The sequence below is a fragment of the Macaca mulatta genome, chromosome 1 (assembly GCF_049350105.2).
Source record: "Macaca mulatta isolate MMU2019108-1 chromosome 1, T2T-MMU8v2.0, whole genome shotgun sequence".
Taxonomy (NCBI): Eukaryota; Metazoa; Chordata; class Mammalia; order Primates; family Cercopithecidae; genus Macaca; species Macaca mulatta.
Window position 1 is genome coordinate 5,785,812 of NC_133406.1, and position 22,878 is coordinate 5,808,689.

At 38.0% G+C, this 22,878-nt stretch overlaps 1 protein-coding gene and 1 non-coding gene across 20 annotated transcripts in view; both read right to left on the bottom strand.

Moving 5' to 3' along the window:
* SDCCAG8 (SHH signaling and ciliogenesis regulator SDCCAG8) overlaps positions 1 to 22,878 on the bottom strand; it is a 249,512-nt gene that overhangs the window by 141,917 nt on the left and 84,717 nt on the right. For all 19 annotated transcript variants that reach the window (XR_013415966.1, XR_013415967.1, XR_013415968.1 and 16 more), the window contains one exon: positions 19,878 to 19,994. Coding sequence is in view for 13 of the 19 variants with exons in the window: in XM_077998216.1 (XP_077854342.1) it covers positions 19,878 to 19,994 (117 nt within the window). In the remaining 6 variants the exon portion in view is untranslated. The remainder of the gene's footprint in view (positions 1 to 19,877; positions 19,995 to 22,878) is intronic.
* Positions 17,964 to 18,022, bottom strand: MIR4677 (microRNA mir-4677). Its single transcript, NR_128361.1, has one exon. It is a non-coding gene; the product is annotated as a microRNA mir-4677 (primary transcript).

Here is a 22,878-nt window from a genome sequence, read left to right on the forward strand (position 1 = left end):
TTTTACGTTTTGCTCTTTTATTCTCTTTATTCTGTCAATCTCTGACAAGTAGAACAAATGTTAAGACTTACTCTTTTTTTTTTTAAGCAGCATCTTAAAGCCATACATATTATTTCTTAATTTAGAGGGAAAAAAATGCATTTTCTTAGGTTTGGTTTTTGTCAATATTACTGTCTGGTATAGGTGCTAGGACAAAAGAAAATGTTTATTTTCTCTCAAACCAAGAAAACCTCAAATATTTGTTGTACCCATTAAAGGTCTCCCAGCCTTCTATTTCAAACTAAATGATTTTGTTTTGTAGGAAACGGTATTTTAATTTTTCACTAAATGAACTTCAAATAACTGAGAAAAGGAAGTCATATTCTTGTACTCTGGATCACTTAACACTTTAGACCATGGAATACAGCTCCTCTTCTTGCCTACACAAACACACCGGCTCTAGCTGAGGTCACCTCTCCTACCTACCTAGCTACCCAGTTTCTGTTACTCCTTGGTGTACCTAATTACAGAGAACATCAGTATCAATGCTCTGGCTCCCAAATCCTAAAGAGAGCAGGAGAGGTAAAGTATTACCAAAAACATACCTAAAGCATTCTCACCTTTAGGCTCTTACTAACATTTATGCTTGGATGCAAAATATTCTGACCACCCAAACAGCATGTCTGTGTTCAACTTACCTTTAAGCTGTTACTCTGCTTGTTGGTGACGCAAAATAATTCCTCTTCCACTGGAAAACTGGACAATTTAACCTTATTTTGTTGGAAGGTTTTCACCAAAATTAATGAAATGTTCTTATGTGAAGAGGAAACAGCAATTTTAACAACAAAACTAGTTTTATTTATAGAGACATAACTGATTGAAAAAAAAAATCCTTCTGTACTGAGACATGGTGTACGTGATCTCACCTTATGGGGAGTTTTTAGAAAACTCACTTTAGCTGTGGGTTATGTAAATATTTCTGTAAAATTCTATTTGAGGAACTTAAGAATTTATTGAATTTGGTTTTAACTCAAAAATAACCTATACTTTCTAACTAATTTTAGCAAGCAGCACCAAAATGTGAAGTAGATTTTTAGCTAATATTTTGAGTGTGTTCTTTCAAATTAACAGCTTCCACATACAAAGGGGTAAACTCATCTCTTCAATTTACTGACCATCCATTCTATTCCTATGTATGTATACAGCTTTTCATAGTTTATAAAACACTTTCATATACATTACTGAATTTACATGCTGTGATAATTAGAAAACTAGCATAATTCCTGCTTTCACCCATTTTCATAAAGAAAAATAAAATAGGCATAGAACAGAGAGATATAGGGTAAATGATTAGGACAAAACACTTTGAAATGGAGAGTAAGTCAATAGAATGAATAGGGAAAATCTCAAAAAATGATTTTAAAGACCCAAATTTCCAATTTAGCCCATTTATCCAGGTTATCTAGATGAACCAAACGGAGTTTCAGGCAGACCCATTTCAGTTTTGCCCTCTCATTGGGAGTTTCCCAGCACGGGTTTATATCCTGCCGAACTACAAATCTGCTCCATATTTACAAAGGCACTTTGAGTTCTCAGCCATCCGCGCCCGATTTCTTCATTACCTGCCATCAATGCAAGCTTCTGTCACATGGCTCATCGCTATCTAAGCAAACTACTTATACATAGCAGGCATAAAAATAATTTTTTTAATTGACTAGAATTATTTTGAAGAAGGCAATGGTCTGGTTCTTAAACAGAAAAACAAACATGACCTGGTTCTTAAACATCAATTAGAACAAATCATATGGAAGACAGAACAGCAAATATCAAATTATAAGGAAGCTATAGGTCATAGGCTCTGCGATGCTTTCTGTGCTATACTATTTAGACCACTAACTTTAATGAGGATGCCACCGATGTGCTAACCAAGTGTGTCTGTGACATAAACCTGAAAGGAATAATTTATTATGGCAAGATGTTGAAAAGAAGTTCCAAGAGAGCTTGGACAAGCTGACACAACAGGCCCAAATGAAAATGACCAAGTTCCAGACAGGTAAATGCAAATGTCTATACTCACTGCCCAGTTGTAGGTCAGTAGATACGTGCCATGAGGGGTTTTAACTGAATTTTAAGCTCAGTAAGAATGTACAATGAGACATGTTCGATAAACAACAAGGTAAATGCTAGTTGGCTCTGATGCTAGATGAACGTAAGCTTAGGCAATACCTCCACCGCCATGCACTGCGCGGTTCGTACCGCAGTCTCATGTTCAGTAATCATCGCGACTCTGGAAAGGAATGTGGTAAAATGCGACACGGATGGGACAAAGATGAAGGTGGAAAAGGTAAGAATCACAACATTAGTAAAACTAGTAATTATCAGTATGTATTGAGCAATTATTATCTGGCATGCATTGTACTATGAGGTTAACATAGATGACCTAAAATTTTACAAAATCCTATAAGGTAGGAATTGTTATCTATCCTCATTTTACAAAGAGGAAAACTGAAGCTTGCACATTTTCAGTAACCTGTTCAGGTTCAGCAAGTAGTGGGTAGTAAAATGAGAAATTTACTTGAGGCAGTCACTTGGCCATCTCTTCACCCACCTATCCATCCAATTACTGTGACCCTAACTGCAATCAGGGCACTGGAGCACCAGAATACAAAAGAGAGTAAGACAAGTAAAAGTCTCTGTCCTCAAACAACTTACATTCTAATGGAAGAAACTGATTGTTTAAAAGCAAATGAACAATAAAATAATAAAAAACTTATAATAAGCTTCATGATGGAGGGGAATGAGGCGCTGTGAGAGAATAACAGAGTATACATTAGTAGCCAGTGAAATAGAGACATGGAATTGGAAACCAAAAGAAAGAAAAGGAGCTGGTTAAGCAAAGGAAGAGTGGGAAAGAATATATGTGGAAGATGTTTGTCCAATGGCCGTGGCATGTCTGAGAGGCTAAAGGCAAACCACAGAGGCTCCAGTGCATGGACAGAGGAAGGGTGCATGAGAAGAGGGTGGAGGCCAGGCGCGGTGGCTCAAGCCTGTAATCCCAGCACTTTGGAAGGCCGAGATGGGCGGATCACGAGGTCAGGAGATCGAGACCATCCTGGCTAACACGGTGAAACCCCATCTCTACTAAAAAAAATACAAAAAACTAGCCGGGCGAGGTGGCGGGCGCCTGTAGTCCCAGCTACTCGGGAGGCTGAGGCAGGAGAATGGCGTAAACCCGGAAGGCGGAGCTTGCAGTGAGCTGAGATCCGGCCACTGCACTCCAGCCTGGGCGACAGAGCGAGACTCCGTCTCAAAAAAAAAAAAAAAAAAGAAGAGGGTGGAAAGACAGGCAGTGGGGAGAGTATGCAGGGCCTTGTAAACTGTAGAAAGGAGTTTGGATTCGTGTTTCTAAATGCAAATGGGAAGCCATTCTAAACTGCTAAATGGAAGAGCAATGCAATGCAATTCACATTTTGCTTTTGCGAATGTGCTGAGTATGAACTAAAGAGGGCATAACTTTATGAAGCTAATGTTGTGATAAGGAAAGATGATGATAAACAAATGAGTAAGATATGGAGTAAAATGAAGCAGAAAGGGGGCAGGAGCACTTGGAAACTGGTTTACAACGTAAAACAAGGTAGTCAGGAAAGTCTCACAGAGATTATTTCAGCGATGACTTGAAGGGTTAATCTTGTGATCCACAGGATAGCCCAGAGAAGCCGGCGAAGAGAAGAGTGAGTCCAAAGGCTCTGAAGTGGTTGTGGGGGCAGACTGGTTAGCACCTTGGAGGTCACTGTTAGACTTTGCCTTTGACTGTTACTGAGGTAGGAACCACTGGATAGTTTCAGAAGGGTGACAAGATTGGACATAGGTTGTTTATTTTTTATTTTTTATTTTTTATTTTTTTGAGATGGAGTCTCACTCTATTGCCCAGGCTGGAGTGCAGCGGCACGATCTCGGCTTACTGCAATCTCCGCCACCCAGGTTCAAGCGATTCTCCTGCCTCAGCCTCCCGAGTAGCTGGGACTATAGGCACCTGCCACTGCGCCTGGCTAATTTTTATATTTTTAGTAGAGACAGGGTTTCACTATCTTGGCCAGGCTGGTCTTGAACTCCTGACCTCCTGATCCAACTGCCTCAGCCTCCCAAAGTGCTGGGATTACAGGAGTGAGTCACCTTGGCCGGCTGACATAGGTTTAACAGAATTTCTCTGGCCCTTATGCTGTGAAGGGGCTAGATAGTGAGAAGCAGGGAACCCTAGTTAAGAGACTGTTGCTGGCCAGGCGTGGTGGCTCATGCCTGTAATCCCAGCACTTTGGGAGGCCAAAGTGGGCAGGTCATGAGGTCAGGAGATCGAGATCATCCTGGCTAACACAGTGAAACCTCATCTCTACTAAAAATACAATTTAAAAAAAATTAGCCAGGTGTAGTGGCAGGTGCCTGTAGTCGCAGATACTTGGGAGGCCAAGGCAGGAGAATGGTGTGAACCCGGGAGGCGGAGTTTGCAGTGCGCCGAGATCACGCCACTGCACTCCAGCCTGGGCGACAGAGCGAAACACCATCTCAAAAAAAAAAAAAAAAAAAAAGAGAGACTGTTGCAATAACACAGCTGAAGATGACAGTACCTTGAACTAGACGGTAGCAGTAGATATATGTGAAGAAGATATACGGACAGAAGAAAAGCATCTGAAAAAAATGCTCAGTACCATTCATCACTAGGGAAATAAAAATTAAAACCACAATGAGATACCATTACATACGTACTAGAACAACTAAATATAAAAAAGACTGATCAAGCATTTTCAACACATATAACTGCTAATACATGAATATCATTATAAAAGGAGTTATTCTCATCTTGATTCTAAAATTTTCCATCAGACATAGCACAACAAAGACTGACCTAGGAGTGAGAAGCCCAGTCATCTCATTTAGGTACTATCACTAAGTACTTAAGGTTTGTTCTTAGCTCACTATGCATTCACTCAATCAACAGATAAATATCTGCAGTAGGTCTCCTCTATGCTGAGTACCGGACACACGATGAAAGGTAAGCTAAGACCCGGACTTTAAGGACCTTACAGCCACTTCTGGCACATCATTTCAGTTTTGTGGGGCTCTGTCTTTCCCTCCTCATCTGTTGCACCCCTCGTGCCCTCCAGGTACACACAGAACAGTGCCTTTGTGACTCTGTCCCATTTGCTGGAATGGCCTTCACTTCCCACTCTCGTGCTCCCTCCAGACTGGGCTAAAATATGACTCGGATGATATATATTTTTTTCTAAAATAACAGCTTTATTAACATCATCCACACACCATAGAATTCACCCACCTAAAGTATACAATTGAATGGTTTTTAGTACATTCATGGAGTTGTGCAACTATTACCACAATCGATTTTAGAACATTTTATTACCCCAAAAGAAACTCCATGGCCCTCAGGAGTCCCTCCCGTTTGTCCCCAATTTCAGACTTGGACAATCACTAATCTTTCTGTCTCTATAGATTCTCCCATTCTAAACATTTCATATAAATTGAGTCATACAATATGTTGTCTTTTGTGACTGGCTTCTTTCACCTGACATGATGTTTTCAATTGTGAGTCTATCATGCTGTAGAATGTATCATTACTTCATTCTTTTTTACTGCCATGTAATAAGTATGTATATACACACACCCCACATTTTATTTACCCATTCATCAGTTGATAGACATTTGGGGTGTTGTCAGTTTGGGGCTACTATGAATAATGCTGCTATGAACATCCGTGTAGAAGTTTTTGAGTAGCATGTTTTGATTTCTGTTGAGTATAGACCTAGGACTGGAATTGCTAGATCACATGGTATCTCTATGTTGAACATTTTGAGAAACTGCCAGAATGTTTTTCAGCCTGTATGACTTTAAATTCTACCAGCAACGTATGGGGGAGTTCCAGTTCCTCTACATCCTCACCAATGCTTGTTATTATCTGTCTTTTTTATTATACTTATCCAAAGTAGATGTAAAATGCTTTCTCATCTTGGTTTTGGTTTGCATTTTCCTGATAGCTAGGGATGTTGAGCGTCTTTTCACATGTTTATTAATCATTTGTTAATAATGCAGTTATTATTAACATATCTTCTTTTAAAAAGCCCTATTAGGGTCTTTTGCCCATTTAAAAATTGGGGTGTCTTTTTATTATTAATTGTAAGTGTACCTTACATATCCTAGATACAAGTTCCTTATCAGATACAGGAGTTACCAAAAATTTTCTCCCTTTCTGTGGGTTGTCTTTTTTCTTGATAATGTTCTTTAAAGGTCAAAAGTTTTAATTTTGGTGACATTCAATTTATCGATTTTTTTCTATTGTTCTTTGTGCTTTTGGTGTCATACCTACGAAATCATTACCTAATCCAAAGTCAGTAAGATGTATGCCTATGTTTTCTGCTAAGAGTTTGATAAGTTTAGCTGTTACATTTAGTCTTTCATCCATTTTGAGTTAATTTTTGTCTACACTATGAGGTAGGAACCCAAGTTCTTTCTTTTACATGTGGGTATTAGGTTTTCCCAGCACCATTTACTGAAAAGTCTGTTTGCTCTCTATTGAGTTTTATTACCCTTGCTGAAAATCAATTGGCTGTAAATGTGTAAAATCTTTCTGGACCCTCTCCCACCACAGTAGGCCACACCCTTCGCTGAACCCCCAGCACATTTACCTTCCTCACCAGACTATAAGAGTTGTTAAGAGCAGTAAATAGATTTATATTTTTCATTGCAATCCCCGTGCCTATGTGTTTGTAACACATAATAGGTTATCACTAACTATTAGTTAAATAAATGGCTGCATGGAAATAAGGTAATTACTCCCAGCTGACTCACAGTCTAATCATCTACAGAATGGAGGGGTGGACTAAGTTATTAAAGTCTTTTTGACCCTTGGTGCCCACCAAGCCATTGCTCTTTATTATGTGAGGCCCTTCCTTCCAGGCCATTGAAATAGGAAAGACTAAAGACAAAAGTTACTTCCTTTTATTTTTATTTTCTTGTTTTTTTGAGATGGAGTCTCGCTCCATTGCCCAGGCTGGAGTACAGTGGCATGACCTCAGCTCACTGCAAGCTCTGTCTTCCAGGTTCAAGTGATTCTCCTGCCTCAGCCTCCCGGGTAGCTGGGACTACAGGCGCGTGCCACCACGCCTGGCTAATTTTGTGTATTTTTAGTAGAGATGGTGTTTCACCGTATTCGTCAGGATGGTCTCAATCTCCTGACCTCATGATCCACCCACCTCGGCCTCCCAAAGTGTTGGGATTACAAGTGTGAGCCACCGCCAAAAGTTACTTTCATAAATTCCATTGCTATGTGGATAAGAAGCATCTTCTGAAAAATGCCAAGGTACATAAAGTTATTATTATATATTATTACTTTTCAGACAGGGTCTCGCTCTGTCACCCAGGCTGGAGTGCGGTGGCGTGAACACAATTTATTGCAGCCTTGACCTTCTGGGTGTGAGTGATCCTCCCACCTCAGCCTCCCATGTAGCTGGAACTACAGGCACATGACACCACACCTGGGTAATTTTTGGATTTTTTTTTTTGTAGAGACAGGGTCACACCATGTTGGCTAGGCTGTCTCAAACTCCTGAGCTCAACGATCCTCCTGCTTTGAGCCTCCTGAAGTGCTCAGATGACGGGAATAAGCCACCATGTCTCTCATGAAGTTATTCTCGACAATCAGCAGTGGTTGTAGGGAAAAAGGATTTTCATACCAGTAATAGTTTTTTAAAATCCATTATCGTGGTTCCCTTCTGAAAATCCTGATGTATTATTATATTGATGGATATGCGGTCATGTTTGCCTCTTCTGAGTTATTGTTTAAGGTGAAGCAGTGTAAACAGGGGGAAAAAAAAAGTCCAATTCTTCTTAGTATAAATGCCTTTAGAATGTCTTCCTCTAAAATCTCTCCCATTTTCTCTTCCCACGTCCCCACTCCCCCCTACAACCAGCTACTTTTCTTTTCTCTTCTTGTTTTTATAACTAAGGATAATCCTAGCATCTTTCTTGCTCTCCTAGCCATTGAAATAAGTCTATGGTATGTCAAATTCAGCACTGAGATACTTCAAACTTCATGTTCTGCTCAAGAAAAATCATCAGTAAGTCACATTAAGGTTATAGATTAATAGGATATATAGAAAGATATATATCTACATATGGATTTAAAATAGATACAGATATTTGATCCATTTGTTAGTCTGTGTTGATGCCGCCTTTAAAATGAAACATGTCTGGTGCTTATTATATAAAACCTTGCATAGCTTAAGTTGCTATACACATAGTGGACCTTCAGTAAATTAGAGAAGAAACACTGATCCTCCTACAGTTCTATGATAAATTTAGTTGAAAATGACACCTTAAGTTTCTAATGCAAACTAGGATATGACAATCACCTCTCCATATGAGTGAATTCAGATTTCTTTGCAGAATATTCTAAGCAAGCTAAAGAAGAGTCCACACCAGGTGCAGTGGCCCAGGCTTGTAATCCCAGCACTTCGGCAGGCAGAGATGGAGGGATGGCTTGAGCTCAGGAGTTCAAAACCAGCCTGGGAAACATGGCAAGACCTGGTCTCTACAAAAAATACAAAAAGAATTAGCCGGGTATGGTGGCATGCACCTGTGGTCCCAGCTACTCGGGAGGTGGAGGCAGGAGGATCACTGGAACCCAGGAGGGGAAGCCTGCAATGAGCCGAGATCGAGCCACCACACTCCAGCCTAGACAGCAGGGTGAAGCCCCAAATCCAAAAATAACAATAATAAAGAAAGAAAGAGAGAAGAGTCCAACAGAAAAGGTAGCATTTGCAATGATCTTTCGAGTAGAACAATTCTTTCTCTTCCATCTTAAGATCTCCTTAAAAGTTTATTTTTACCTCCCTTGTTTCCTTGGCAGCCACACTTTCTATAAAGATATGAGCATCCCCTTGCACTTTAATGGGAACTTTCATTGACAGCTTGACTCATGAAGAAAGGCTAATACTACTACTTGTATAATTTATTGCCAGGGAAAGAGGGTGTGAGAGAGAAAGAGAGAAAGAGAGAGAGAGAGAGAGAGAGAGAGAGAGAGAGAAGGTATCAGGACTTCAGTTATAAGTAGAGAGATTTTATACAAAGAAGAATTTTCCATTCCTATAGGGAACTCCAGAAATTTTCAGGGATGGCAGAAGGCAGACCAGAAATAAAGACCCTGCGGCGTTCTTGTCTTTTTCCTAAATGTAAGTGTAACAAATCCACTGAAGTACAGATGTTAACACCAAAAAGAGTTAAATTAACTTGACCATCTGTTAAGAAGAGTAATATGAAAGCTCTAAACACCTTGCAATTCATTAACACTCATGAGCAGCCTAGAGTTCGATCAGGAATCTCTGTGTAGGGTGTTCTGTCTCACACTGAACTCCAGTGAGGGTCAGGAAAACATGCCGGGGATCTGTAAAACTTCTAAGACAATTGCAAAATTGTTTCTGGTTTCATTTTGATGATTTATTTTAAAAAGAACCCCCACAGCAAAATCTTAAGATGATCATATTCTAGGTCATCTGTGTCCAGAACTGCCACAGCTTTTCATTGCATGCTTGCATTTATGAGGGCACCAAGTGAAAACAGAAAGTGAAAGCATTAACTATTAATGCTTTCTCCAGCGGGAATCCACCAATGTATTCCTGATCATCATAAGTTCACATACCTGAGAAACGCTGGCCGAAGAGATTTACTTTCACAGGTCTTGTAAAAGCTGGCTACTCCCCCACAATACTACCTTTGACACTTTGCTGGTGCCTCAAATCCTTCCAATAGCACTGAAATTTTAATTTAGAGTGGGGTTTTAATCCTTGTTGCAAATTAGATGATGTCTGTCTTGTAAGTAAACTTAACTCTTTACAAAGCTGGACATTTATTGTTCTATTACCAATCATAACGAAAATATTTAAAACTACAGATGACAGTCAAAATTCATTTTTATAATCTTAACAAAAGTGTCATGTTTATAAAATGAGAGTGAATAACTGGAAAATACAGAAGAAAACTTGAGGCTCCATGCAATTTCTATTGATTTTATGAATACTGAATTCACAAGAGGAGCAAAGAAATATTTCCTGTGTTTCTAGAAACGTAAGAATTTAGAGTTAGAGAAAAACCTTTGCTACCACTTGTCCAAAGCTTCTCACTTCACTGGGAAATAAACTGAGGCTCCAAGAGGCTTGCTCAGGAAGTTAGCTGGAAAAGCCAAATCAGAAAGTCAAGTCTTTGCACTCACAGTCCTTAGGCAAAGTAGTGCCCTGTATGATCTGTGTTTCACCTTTCATCAACAGTCATGTGCTAATCTTCCACAAATCAAGATAATTGTCAATTCTTTATTTCTACAAAAACAATCCTATATGACTGTAACACTGTAAATAAAATGCCATTTTATTTATGTTATCTGAAATTTGAAAAATCTTAAGATTTTTCCATTATGTAAAAACTACTACAAACCAAATGAAATACATATGCATCCATTCCCAAATGATAACATGACTTCTATACCTGACTGCAGGGCATGCGGTATATTATAAGTAGACAATTATATTGGGATTCTGAGTATTACTGAAACCTTTTTTCTATGGGCAATCTATTACAGCAGAGAAGTGGCACTTGAAATATGGAGGTCAGTTATACAAAAATGCTATGGAATCAAAAGACACATATGTTTTTGAATGCACCCTCCTTTCTCACCCCCATTCCTTTGCTCAAGCTGCCATGTTGAAACTTCTAACCAAATGAATTTCTTCTTTTATCCATGCTGGGCAACATTCTTTTTTTTTTTTTTTTTTTTTTTTTCGAGATGGAGTCTTGCTCTGTTGCCCAGGCTGGAGGGCAGTGGTGCAATCTCAGCTCACTGCAATCTCCGCTTCCTGGGTTCAAGCAATTCTCCTTCCTCAGTCTCCCGAGTAGCTGGGATTACAGACACACACCACCATGCCCGGCTAATTCCTGTATTTTTAGTAGATGCGGGGTTTCACCACATTGGCCAGGCTGGTCATGAACTCCTGACCTCAAGTGATCTGCTCGCCTTGACCTCCTAAAGTGCTGGGATTACAGGCATGAGCCACCATGTCTGGTCCTGGGCAACATTCTAACCATCCTGCAAGGATGTTCTCTTTCCCTCCCAAATTCCCATGCCCTCTGCATTTTGCTGATAGTTACTATGTTCTCTTTGACGTATATTTATTGGCATACCTGGCTTACATACTCCTTTCTGACAGAAATTGATTATAGCCAAGTAGAGTGCACATAATATATGGTTATTGAATTAAAGCAACATACGAAGTTTAGGGCAAAAGGGCTCTAAATCTGTCATAGTGGCTGTTCTCAAAGTCTAACTTACTATCATTTTCCCTTAAAAGTACATGTAAATGGCCACAGTAAAGTGATCACTATGAAGAATAAGGAGCAACACAGAAAAAATGGTTAAGATAATGTTAAATGAAAAATGCAAAAACCAAAACTAGAATCTATTTATATTTGCAAATATTATAGATGCATATGTACACAAAGTGGAAGGTAAAACAGAAAAATAAAAACAATTTGCACTGTTGGGTGATGGAATTACTGGCTTCTGTTAATGTGGTTATGTTTATATAATAAATGTTTTTAAATGTATACATATGTAGTAATTAGTAATATTCATATTGGATATTGGTACTAATATTTCTGGACTATAAGAAAAAAGCAAGCATATGTAGTTGTCTTATCTCTAAAGTCTCCCAGCTTGTCGGCCTGCAGGGATGCATTCAAAGAACTGCCACTACCTGGTAGCTACCAGACTGCAGAGTTGGTACCTGAGAAGGCACTTTGCAAAGTTGGCAGTTGGCTGGTGAGTCAACTTTTACAGTCAAAACAAGCATGAAAAAAAATGTTCAAAGAACCAAAATACATGTCATCCACTGAAACTGAAAATAGAGCAAACATTATATTTCTTCAGGGCACACAGGAATATTCTTAGAGTCCAGTGTACAGTTTTCTACTCCCATCCAAAGGCAAACATTTATTTCTTAATGTTTCTCCTATAAGGCATATTACTTCTAAGAAAGCTGGTTTTGTTTGCTATTTGTACTCTTATCTTCTAAATATACCTAAATTGCTATTTTCAGATGTAATGTCTCTGCTTATACATTTGATTTTTTTTAAAAAATTATTACGTTGAATAGCATTATCATCTTTGTTGGAAAATCAAATGACAAGTAGAAATTAATAGACTCTTTTTTGAGCATGTTAATTGAAAACACAGTGTATGAATGAGGTATACTTACACAGCCTCAGAACTAACAACTGCCTAAATCATTAACAAAGTGACTAAATATTAAATGCCCCAATGATCTCCAACTCGGTATTATTCGCTGGATTGATTTGGAACTGCTCCTTTAGACAGAAAAATTGAATTATATTTTTTACTGCTAATTTTGTGATTTTACCAAAACGTGATGATTTTAAATGAAGAAAGTAATTCAGCACAGTGTTTTAGAAAAATAAGTTCAATCAATAACTTAGACTTTTATTAAATGAACATATTTTAAATTATTTGCATAATCCAATAAATCCTACTTCTCCCATTCAAGCATCATCCAGGACAAGAACAAAAGAGGCTGATTTATTAGACATATGTGAGGCTGAAGAATTTTCTCAGAATTCTTGGTTAGGCTGTGATAAGAACACAAATTTATCTAAGTATGCTGAACAATGCTTTAGGGCATACTTAGGAGAAGATGCTATAAAAAAGCTTTATTGCATCACACACATGGAACCAGATTCTCCCTCTCATGGGCTGTAGCCAGCATGAAGTTCACACTACATTAATTTGCACTTGTCGATATGCTGCTTTGCAAGTATTCTTAAGGCATGTTCGAATGTGTACTCTGACTCCTCAACTAGAATATAAACTCCCTACGGGTAGGATCTGGGTCTCCTAGTTATTACCCCCACAGTGTCTAGCATACTGGTCTGGGTAAGCCAAGCCCTCTGGAACTGCTGTTGTCTTCGTGAGGAGCAGGGACAAGAATGTGCTAAGCCTACAGACTGAAAGAGGGTGTGAAGAATACTGGAGAGCAACTCTGTCATCACCAGGACCGAGTGATTACATGTACCAAAGGCAGGCCCAAATGGCCCTTCTCCCAGTCATTTTGTAGAGGGAGAAGTGAGACTGCAGGTGGTACTTGGATAAGTTTCTGAAGTCTGGCTCTTGAGAAGTCATCCATTATCTTAGCATATTCCCCAAAAACCTTCTGAAAAAGAGTACATAGCTTTACAGACACAAAGCAGAGAATAGAACGGAAGAGGATTTTACTTTAATCTGTAAGTGCTAGGTTTCAAGTAGAAAAGACTAACACTGCTGTTATCCACTTTTAAAAGACACAACAATGTCTTTCTAGGACGCTTCCAGAATCAAATAGAAGACTGGACCTCAGAGGTCCATAAGCTGGGTCTTTGGGTAAATCATATTGCTGCTACTATTTAAAACTAAAAATTCCAGGGAAAAGGTTCCATGGCCTGTTGCAGCAATTTCAATCTTCTTACTGTCAGAAAATTCTTGTCTCAGGCTATTGTGATTTGTAGTTGCTGTAGTTAAATCCCTTTGTTCTTGTTCTGTCCATATTGAAGACTCAAATCAGGTGTTTAACTTTTTCCTTGAAATAATCTGTCAAATCCTTGAAGACGTAAAGCAATGCTGAAGTCTTCTCTAAGCAAAAGGTACAATTCTTCAACTTTTCTTTATTGCTTTTATATTTCTCTAACTTTAAAAAGGACTGACTTAGGCCGGGAGTGGTGGCTCACGTCTGTAATCCCAGCACTTTGGGAAGCCGAGGCAGGTGGATTGCCTGAGCTCAAGAGTTCAAGACCAGCCTGGGCAACATGGTAAAACCCTGTCCCTACTAAAAAACAACAACAACAACAACAACAAAATAGCCGGGCATGGTGGCGTGCTCCCATAGTCCCAGCTACTCGGGAGGCTGAGACAGGAGAATTGCTAGAACCTGGGAGGCAGAGGTTGCAGTGAGCCAAGATCTCACCACTGCACTCCAGCCTGGGCGACAGTATGAGACTCCGTCTCAAAAAAAAAAAAAAAAAAAGAAAGAAAGAAAAAAGGACTGACTTTTAGGTGCTTGGAGGCAGGCCTTCTTCTCCTTACACAAAGCCATACAATATAGATGCACTTCTTCCAACAGTCTAGTTAATTCAACTGAATTTAGGTGATAATTTCTGTGTCGCTATACTCCATCCTTCATGTCAGTGTCCAAGTGCTGAATCACTGCTGTAGATATGAGCAACCCTCAAATCCTTTTTTGCCCTCATTTTTCCGGCCAAAATTTTTGGATCTATTTGTTTTGTAGAGATACCCCACCCTAAATATTTGCTTTGATTGCTCCATTAAAGTCATTTCAAACTTGATGTTTTCTACTAAATAGTAGCCACAACTCCAAAATTATAATTTATACAATACCAGTAAAAAAAAAAAAAAAAAAGCTTTCTATATCAGCCTTATCTCAGAAAAATAAGAACCAACCTAAAAACAAAATTGTAAATATCAAATATAAAATAATACTGTATTTACACTCCCATCCAAGCTCCTAGTAAGTCATATGACACTAATAAGAGAATGCCATGATTATCAGTGATACACTCACTTGGTAATGCCATTAGATTTTTAAGAGACCAAAGATGTGGCACATTTGTTGTACTGCAAAATACTCTAAAACCATTATTATTATTTAAGACACATGGGTCTTCAAACTCAAAGCTCAGCATCCTAGTAACTCAGAGGAAACTTAAAAAATACAGTTGTATTTCTATACTCAAGGTAGGGATTGGCAACTTTTTCTGTAAAGGGTCAGACAGTAAATATTTCAGGCTTTGTGGGCTATATGGTCTCTACCACAACTCCTCAAGTCTGCTGTTATTGCAGGAAGTAGCAATAGGCAATATACAAATGAGTAGATATGGCCGAGTTCCAATAAAACTTTATTTGTAACATAGATAGTAGGCCAGATTTGACCTATGAGCTGTAGTTGGCTAACACATTTTTATGAATACTGGGCACATTAGCATATTGAATATGCATATGTGCCTGTATATGTAAGTGGAGTATATACACATATAATAGTATGCAAAATCTCCATTTGCCCAACCCCCTGGTCATGGCAGTTTCTTGGGCACGTGACCAGTGCAGTCACACGTGCTGTTTCAAAGGGCACTTAGTTTAACACTCTGTGGTCAATGTCTTGAAATTATCAGCAATTTTATCTTAGAATTGTGTTTTTTTTTGTTTTTGTTTTCCGAAACAGAGTTTGACTCTTGTTGCCCAGGCTGGAGTGCAATGGCACGATCTCGGCTCACCGCAACCTCTGCCTCCAGGTTCAAGCGATTCTCCTGCCTCACCCTCCTGAGTAGCTGGGATTACAGGCATGCACCATCATGCCCAGCTAGTTTTTTTTGTTTGTTTGTTTTGGGTTTTTTTTGTATTTTTAGTAGAGACAGGGTTTCTCCATGTTGGTCAGGCCGGTCTCAAACTCCCGACCTCGGGTGATCTGCCCACCTCGGCCTCCCAAAGCGCTGGGATTACAGGTGTGAGCCACTGCCCCCCTAGAATTGTGTTTTGTAGGTGTACTCTGATGGAACAATGGAGACTGAACTCCTATATCTGGTCTCATCTTTCCACTGCCTCAGTGCAGCCCTAGGCAGCTCTCAGAAATATACTCCTCTCTAGCTTCCTTTATCCCGCCCTGCCCTGCTGCTGGGGTGGGGTCCTCCACCCAGGGTGGGACCAGGGCATGTCACTGGGGGAGGTGTGTGTTCTGCTGTGTCTTTTGCCCCTGGCAGAATCCTGAATGTGTGTTTAGAGAGGACTGAGTCAAGTGTGCCCATCCCTGGCATCTTAGAGCCGGACAGGGAGGTAAGAATTCCTGCCCCAAGCTGGCAGTACCACAGCACACTCAGTGGATTCTGTGCAGAGCCTCTTATCCATCCCTGATGCAAACAGCAAATGTGTTGCAGTATGGAGACTGCAGTCTCTCAGGGGTCGCCTGTCTGACTTCCTTGCGGGGGCAGGGCGGGGGAGAATGAGCCCCTGCTCTATGCTGGGACATAGTATAGATCCTGTGGCTAGAGAAAAGAAGAACCCAGAAGCTGACAGGCCACATGTGCACAGCCCGTCATGGGCACCTGTGGGGTCTGCACTCCCCCATAACTATCATCCCTATGCTGAAGAAGCCTAACATCAAATAGCAAATAAAAAGAGGCATGTCCAGCCTGGGTTGGTGAGGGAGGAGGGGCAAGGACAGACAGACTGAAGAAGAAAGGAAAATATTTTATATTTTAGTTCTTTTTACTATCACTTCTTTCCTGCTTTCTGAACAAAAGGGTCCTGTATTTTCACTTTGCACTGGGTCCTAATCAAAGGTTAGGGGCTATAAAGAATCATTTTCTGAGATTCATTTACCAAAAGGGAAGTTGACAAAAAACTCTATGTATGCATCACTGATTTCAGGTCAGCTCATCTGGGCAACGTTAGCGCTTCCTGCAACATTTCCAAATCTTAAATACAAGGCACTGAAATTAATGAGGAATTTGGGGTTTCAGATGCTAGGAAGCTCCTTTTGGGATGTGATTATCAGGAATGCCGCGTGGTAGCCATTTCCTTCAAATAGTTTGCTGTAGGATTAATTTATGCCTCTTTAGAATGATAATGAGCCATTTTATAAAAATAAAGCACAAAATATTATGTACAAAATGTAACAGACAACAACAAAGAAAGATGAAATTTTACTAAGAGTTCTGTTTATTTCCTATTAAAAAGGGTAACACCAGATCATTCTAACACACAAAAACATACTTGTTTTCCTAATTTGAATAAACCAACTGTAAAAGAAACATTTTTGAGACAAAGAAATGTGAATATAGGCTGGGTGTTATTTGATATTAAAGAAGTATTGTTAACATTGGTAGGTATGATAATGACATAGTATGTAAAAATATCCTTCATAGATCCACATGGGTATTTATGAGTACAATAACATAAGGTCTGAGATCCATTTAAAATACTTCTGCAAAAGAAGAAAAAGAGGTAGAGGAAGAAGACAGAAACAAAGAGGAAGAGGATGAAGACGAGAAGGTGGAACAGAAAAAACACGACAAAGAAGATGAAGGTGACGATGAGGACAGAAGTGGAGAGAAAAAAAGTAAGATAGATGGAATAGGATTGTGGAAGAGGATTGGAAAAATGATGAGTGTAGGTGATGGAAATGTGAGGACCCATTACAATATTCCCTGTACCCTCATATATGCTTTTAAATTCCCCTGATCGAGTGTGTGTATAACCATTGCCTAAAAAATTTTCTAATAAAAATCACAGTGCATATTTCACATTCTCCTTCATACCAAATGCCTTTTTTTTTCTGGTGCAAGAAGCATCCTCTGAGGCTGACAGGAATTATCTAAGCTGAAGAGATACAAAGGAGTTGATGGGAAGGATAACCCGCCCATCGGTTCCTGACACAATATAACGAAGAAAAGAAGAAAGTGGGTGGAAGAGGCTGCCATTGTTACTCTCCTAACCTTTCCTTCTAATTATGCCAGAGCCAAGGCTCAGGTCACAAGGAAAATTATTTTGGTGGTCAACCATTTGCCCTATTTTGTATACATCAAAAAGGCTCTTGTTCTCACACATTCCAATCTCACAGTTTCCCATCTACTTAAAAAATGTATCAAGTGGTCAGATGAACTAAAACATGAATAAAATGACTATATTTATGAAGAACACCTTGTTTGCAAACCTACAGATAGCCTGCTTGTGATGCGGAATTGTAAGATGCACAACACTTCAACATTTAATCTACTTTCTATTATTGTAGGCATTTCAGATAAATGCTCAACATGCCCCGCTTTTAAAAGTTAAATGTAAATTTCTCTCTTGAGTGCAGATGGTGGCCAAGCAAAGTAGTTCTTTGGTCTCACAGACAGAAGGTCAGGTCATGGCTGAAAGACCAAAGAACAATTGCTGCTTTGCTCCTCCAAATCATCCATGGAATGAGACACCACTACTTTCTTTTCTGAAACTGTCTGTTCAATACAAAATAGTTAAAAGAGGACCTATAAGATTTCCTCACATTCTGTCGGGAAAAAAACGGTAACAAGCACATCACATCACATCACATCACAAACATCTTGTAACTGTTCAGAGGTCTTATTCCTAAAGCTGTGACTCTCCTAAAAAGGCAGTCTCTATCTAAAAACAACCCACTAAATGTCATTATGAAAACTACTATTGTCAGAAAACTACTATTATCAGAAAATGTTTACAAATGAAAACTGCTCCTTGTAAATCCGGCAACTTTAGCCTCCATACCATCACGGATTAATTAAAATGAGATTTAATACTGCAAATACTTCTAATATTGCAAATGCTTCTAAACAAGTTATTCCTTTACAAGTGATATTATACTCTTATTGTTCCTGATGGGTTTTTTTTCCTCTAGAAAATTATAATGGAATTTTAAATAACTGAGACTCTTTCCTGACGTATTTTTCCAGTTAGTCCAAAATATTATGCTGTCAAAATGCTCTCAAATAATACAAAAGACCAAAAGTATGCCAATATGATTCCTTTAAAAAAATTACAATATATTAGGAAAGAAAAGTTATCTGTGATAAACTCAGTAGACCTAGGCCTTCAGTCCCTGATAGAAAGCATTTTCCATTCCACTATCAGGCACGCCCCCAACTGGATGAAATAAAATGTTTCATTATTTGCACATGTTAATAATTAAAAGTCTTCTGAAAATTTAAAACCCATTACCACAACACCAAATATAGTGGTTCAAATGCAGAATTTTACTTTGGTTGCCAAGATTTTAATTTAGTACTAAGGATTTCAGCTTGAAAAGCTTTTTGTACTAATCTTCATTATCACTTTTGTTTTCAATACTTTTCCCAATTGTCTTTGCGTCATTTGTTGTAAAGACTTCATTGGCTCAAAAGAGAAAATATGTTGGAAAATATGATGAAAAACCTCGAACTAGAAACATATTTGAAAAAAATTTATTTGGAGCAACGTCCTTCTAAATTCTAAAACAATTATTTTAAACTATTGACCCTAAGAACCCAGTCTTAGTATTTTCATTGAATAAACAACCTGCTTTCATTGAACATAAAGAATGAAAACCTTCAAGGTCCTGTACTGTAACACAAAAATAGAAAATCAAAAGTCAGCCTATTAGAACTGCCTCTCTAAAAACTTTAACCATGTTGTCAACTAAAATTCGAGTATCTACTTCATCTCAATAAAGATATAACATAAAACATCTGTTCAAACTGAAATTAAAGTACGCAGCTTTTATCCACTAACATTTCTAATGTCACCGTATTTAGGCTTCATGAACAAACGTATTCATGGTTATCTCAGTTAAAACTGGTTTCACTCTGCCAACAATCAATTTGATTGACATATTTACATATCAACTCATCTCATCTTACGAATTTTAAACTTTTTCATTTAAAATTGGATTCAAGTTGGCATCTTTCAAGAACTTTATGTATGTATATTTTAGGTTCAAACTGTGCATTAGAACATTTCTTTTTACTTTTGTAAGTAATAGATACACATATCCAAATGTATATTTATGACCTGTCAGATTGGAATTGTGTATGCCTGCTGTTGTATTCTCACCATTTCATGTGAAAGGTGATAATTTTAGGCAACTATAAAAGAAATTCTCCTAACAGTATAAACTGGATCATCCCATTAGTTAGAAACAATACAAATAAATAACTTAGGAATAAAACAACATCAACTTGAGAAAGAATGTTACTCATATCTATAATTGCTGCAATTATGCTGTGTCCTCTCTTACCTGATCTTTAATTTCAAGATCCCTGTTAGTTTTTGCTCTGAACTCTCTGTGCTCCTTTTCTGCCTCATCCTTCTCCATGTTGGCTTTATTCAGCTGATAGCGCATTTCTCCACACACCTGTTAGATTGTAAAAACTGGATGATTACCTGCTGGAATCTTCCAGGCAATGCCTGCAATTAGATCCTTTGGTGCCCCCTAGAGGTCATATGGATAAAATACAACAAAACTTTTCTAAGAATGCCATTTTCTACTAGAATACTCAACGTAGACTGTTAAGATTCAGAAGCAACACCAGGGATTATTAATTCTAACAACTTGAAATTATAGATAAATAAATGCATAACTAAGGAATTTAAGTAATGTGCCCAAGATTATTTTATATAACGGTTTCAATTGCATATTATCAACCAAAATGCACTATCATCTAACCCTTAAATAGGTAAAGTTAGCAGTTAAAATGTTAAGCTATGTTATTATTCATTCACATTGATACAGTTAAACATTCACTCTATATGACAAAGTTTTCTTTTAAAGATTTCATCAGTTATGCTCTTTAAAAGGAAACGTATACAGGAATTTTTGTCTGCTGATAGACATACTATTGATATTTAGGTCTGTAGTATCCACTATTGACTGCAAGGCTTGCAGATGTCATCTTATCATACACAATGCCAGGTATTCAAGTTAAGGAAGATTTTCTGGCAAAAGCCATAGACTGGAACTAAGCAGACTATGCACTTACGACTGTAACATTCAATATAAAAGGAAATAATTGTAATATAGCATCAATAATGAACATACATAGTATCTTAAAAGTGTTGCGTATCATCCTCTATACTTAACACTAAGAACTTTGTTTTATTTATTTTTTCCAATCTAGGGCTGCTACAGACACGGAAATATATTTGAAAGGTGTTATTAGCAGATAAATCTAAACAAGCAGATTATGGGCCTTTTGAGAGAACTGAGAACCTATGGAAAGTTCAGTGAATGTAGAAGTCAGCTAAGCTGGCTTCTAATTTACAAATATATGGCTCTTAATATATTATCTCATGGTTATGCTTTCTTGAAACTTTTCAAGTATTTGGTATTTCTCCAAAAATAACGATTTTGGAAACTTTAGAAATCAGTTTCATCATTACTGAGGTATCAGAACAGACTAAGGTATAAAACCTATATGCATTTAAGCTGGGCATAGTGGCGCATGCCTGTAGTCCCAGTTCCTCTGGAGGCTGAGGCGGAGGGATGGCTTGAGCCCAGGAGCTCAGGACTGCGATGTACTGTGCTAGTGTCTGTGAATAGCTACTGCACTTCAGCCTGCGCAATACAACAAGATCCTGTCTCCAAATAAACAAAACAGAACCTAAAAAGTAACTTTAAAAATAATCTACGTTTAAAAGCTATGGTGACAAGACAGAAGAAAAAGTCAACAGGCTTCTCCCCAGTGGCCCTCAGAAAGCTAGAACAATAACGAACTTATTAAAAATTCTGTTGAAAGTTCAAATGCCTTCAGTGTACGAGAGTTTATTCTTCCCATTTCAAAAATTATAAATTTATAAAAACTATTCATTTTAAACCTAAATAAAAATTACAAATTCAGAGTGACAGGAAAAAAAATGAGAGGAGCCATATTTTATTTTCTTTCCCATTTGTTCACTATTACTATTTATTTCTATGAATAAAATGGAATAAAACCCTGAATTGATAATGTCAGAAGATAATGATTATACAACCATGATGTTTAAAACCCAACACCAATACAAACTTGTTAGGTAAAAACTGTTTAAGCATCAGGTTACATTTAAAATTATTTTATCCCTTCATTTTACTCCTACGGTTCCCTGCTTTACTACTTTCAGTTCAGCATTTGCTACGTTTATCCACAACACTGAAATTCTTTTTCAAATAAATTAGCACATTAAATTGAACCAGAACTACATTATCTCCACGTTGGAAGCAACTTCAAGGCGATTTAGTCTAATCACTCTTCTGATGCACTCATATGTCCTTTCAGCTAGTTCTTGAGACAGAGAACTCTCTCTCTGCTGTACGGATTTCAACAGAAAGCTGCCTCTCTATTAACAACTGAAAACTGTCTCAGCGTAGCTTTCACCTGTAAATCTAGGTTAAGCACTCCCATCCTTCTGAACTAATTCCTTCACTTCCACCCTATCTCCACACAAAAATTTGAGCTTCTTACACTTGTACATTAGCTAATAGGAATTTTAAAAAGCAAATGGAGAATTCTAGAAACTCAAGAAAAAGGGGAAAATGGCTCCCTTTCCTAATATATGTTAAAATTAATTTTAATTACTGAATTACAGAGCAACAATGGCATTACAAATATGTCAAAATTTTGGAAAATACATTGAGGAATAAAAGGCAACATGGAAGGAGTATTTTAAGCAAATTATCTATATATTTAGTGGTAAAAAATAAATTGATTTTATTAGTTTCTTTGTTTTAAAGCAATTAACTATTGAAATCTAGATGGACTACTAGTATTTCTTACAATATGTATCTTAATCATTGCCAGTAAAGACCATTAAACATTTTAGTTCTTGATTCACGAACCAGTGACGCCCATAGCACAGACAATGTAGTATTTTCAAGTATAAATTTAAGCACCAATACAATAAGATCATGTAGTATTAGAATCTTTATTTTAATGACCAAGTCTGAAAAGGAGTAGGAAGTGGAAGATTTTTTATGTCAAGCACACCTTTTAAGTTGTAAATATATGTCTTTGGCAATTATTGTAAACACCAACCCTATGCTATCTATGGTAAAAACAAGGCACTGCTAATTAATTTAGAAAAATGAGATTTATCAAATATTCAATAATTGAAGTAATATAACTCTTATTTATTTGTAAGTCTGTCTCCGCCACTCAACCCTTAAGCTCTTCAAGGCCGTGACGTGTGTCTAATTCATCCTTGTACATGCAATACCCATTAAGGGGCTGCATACAGTAACTGAATGTTTGCTGAGTAACTGTTAG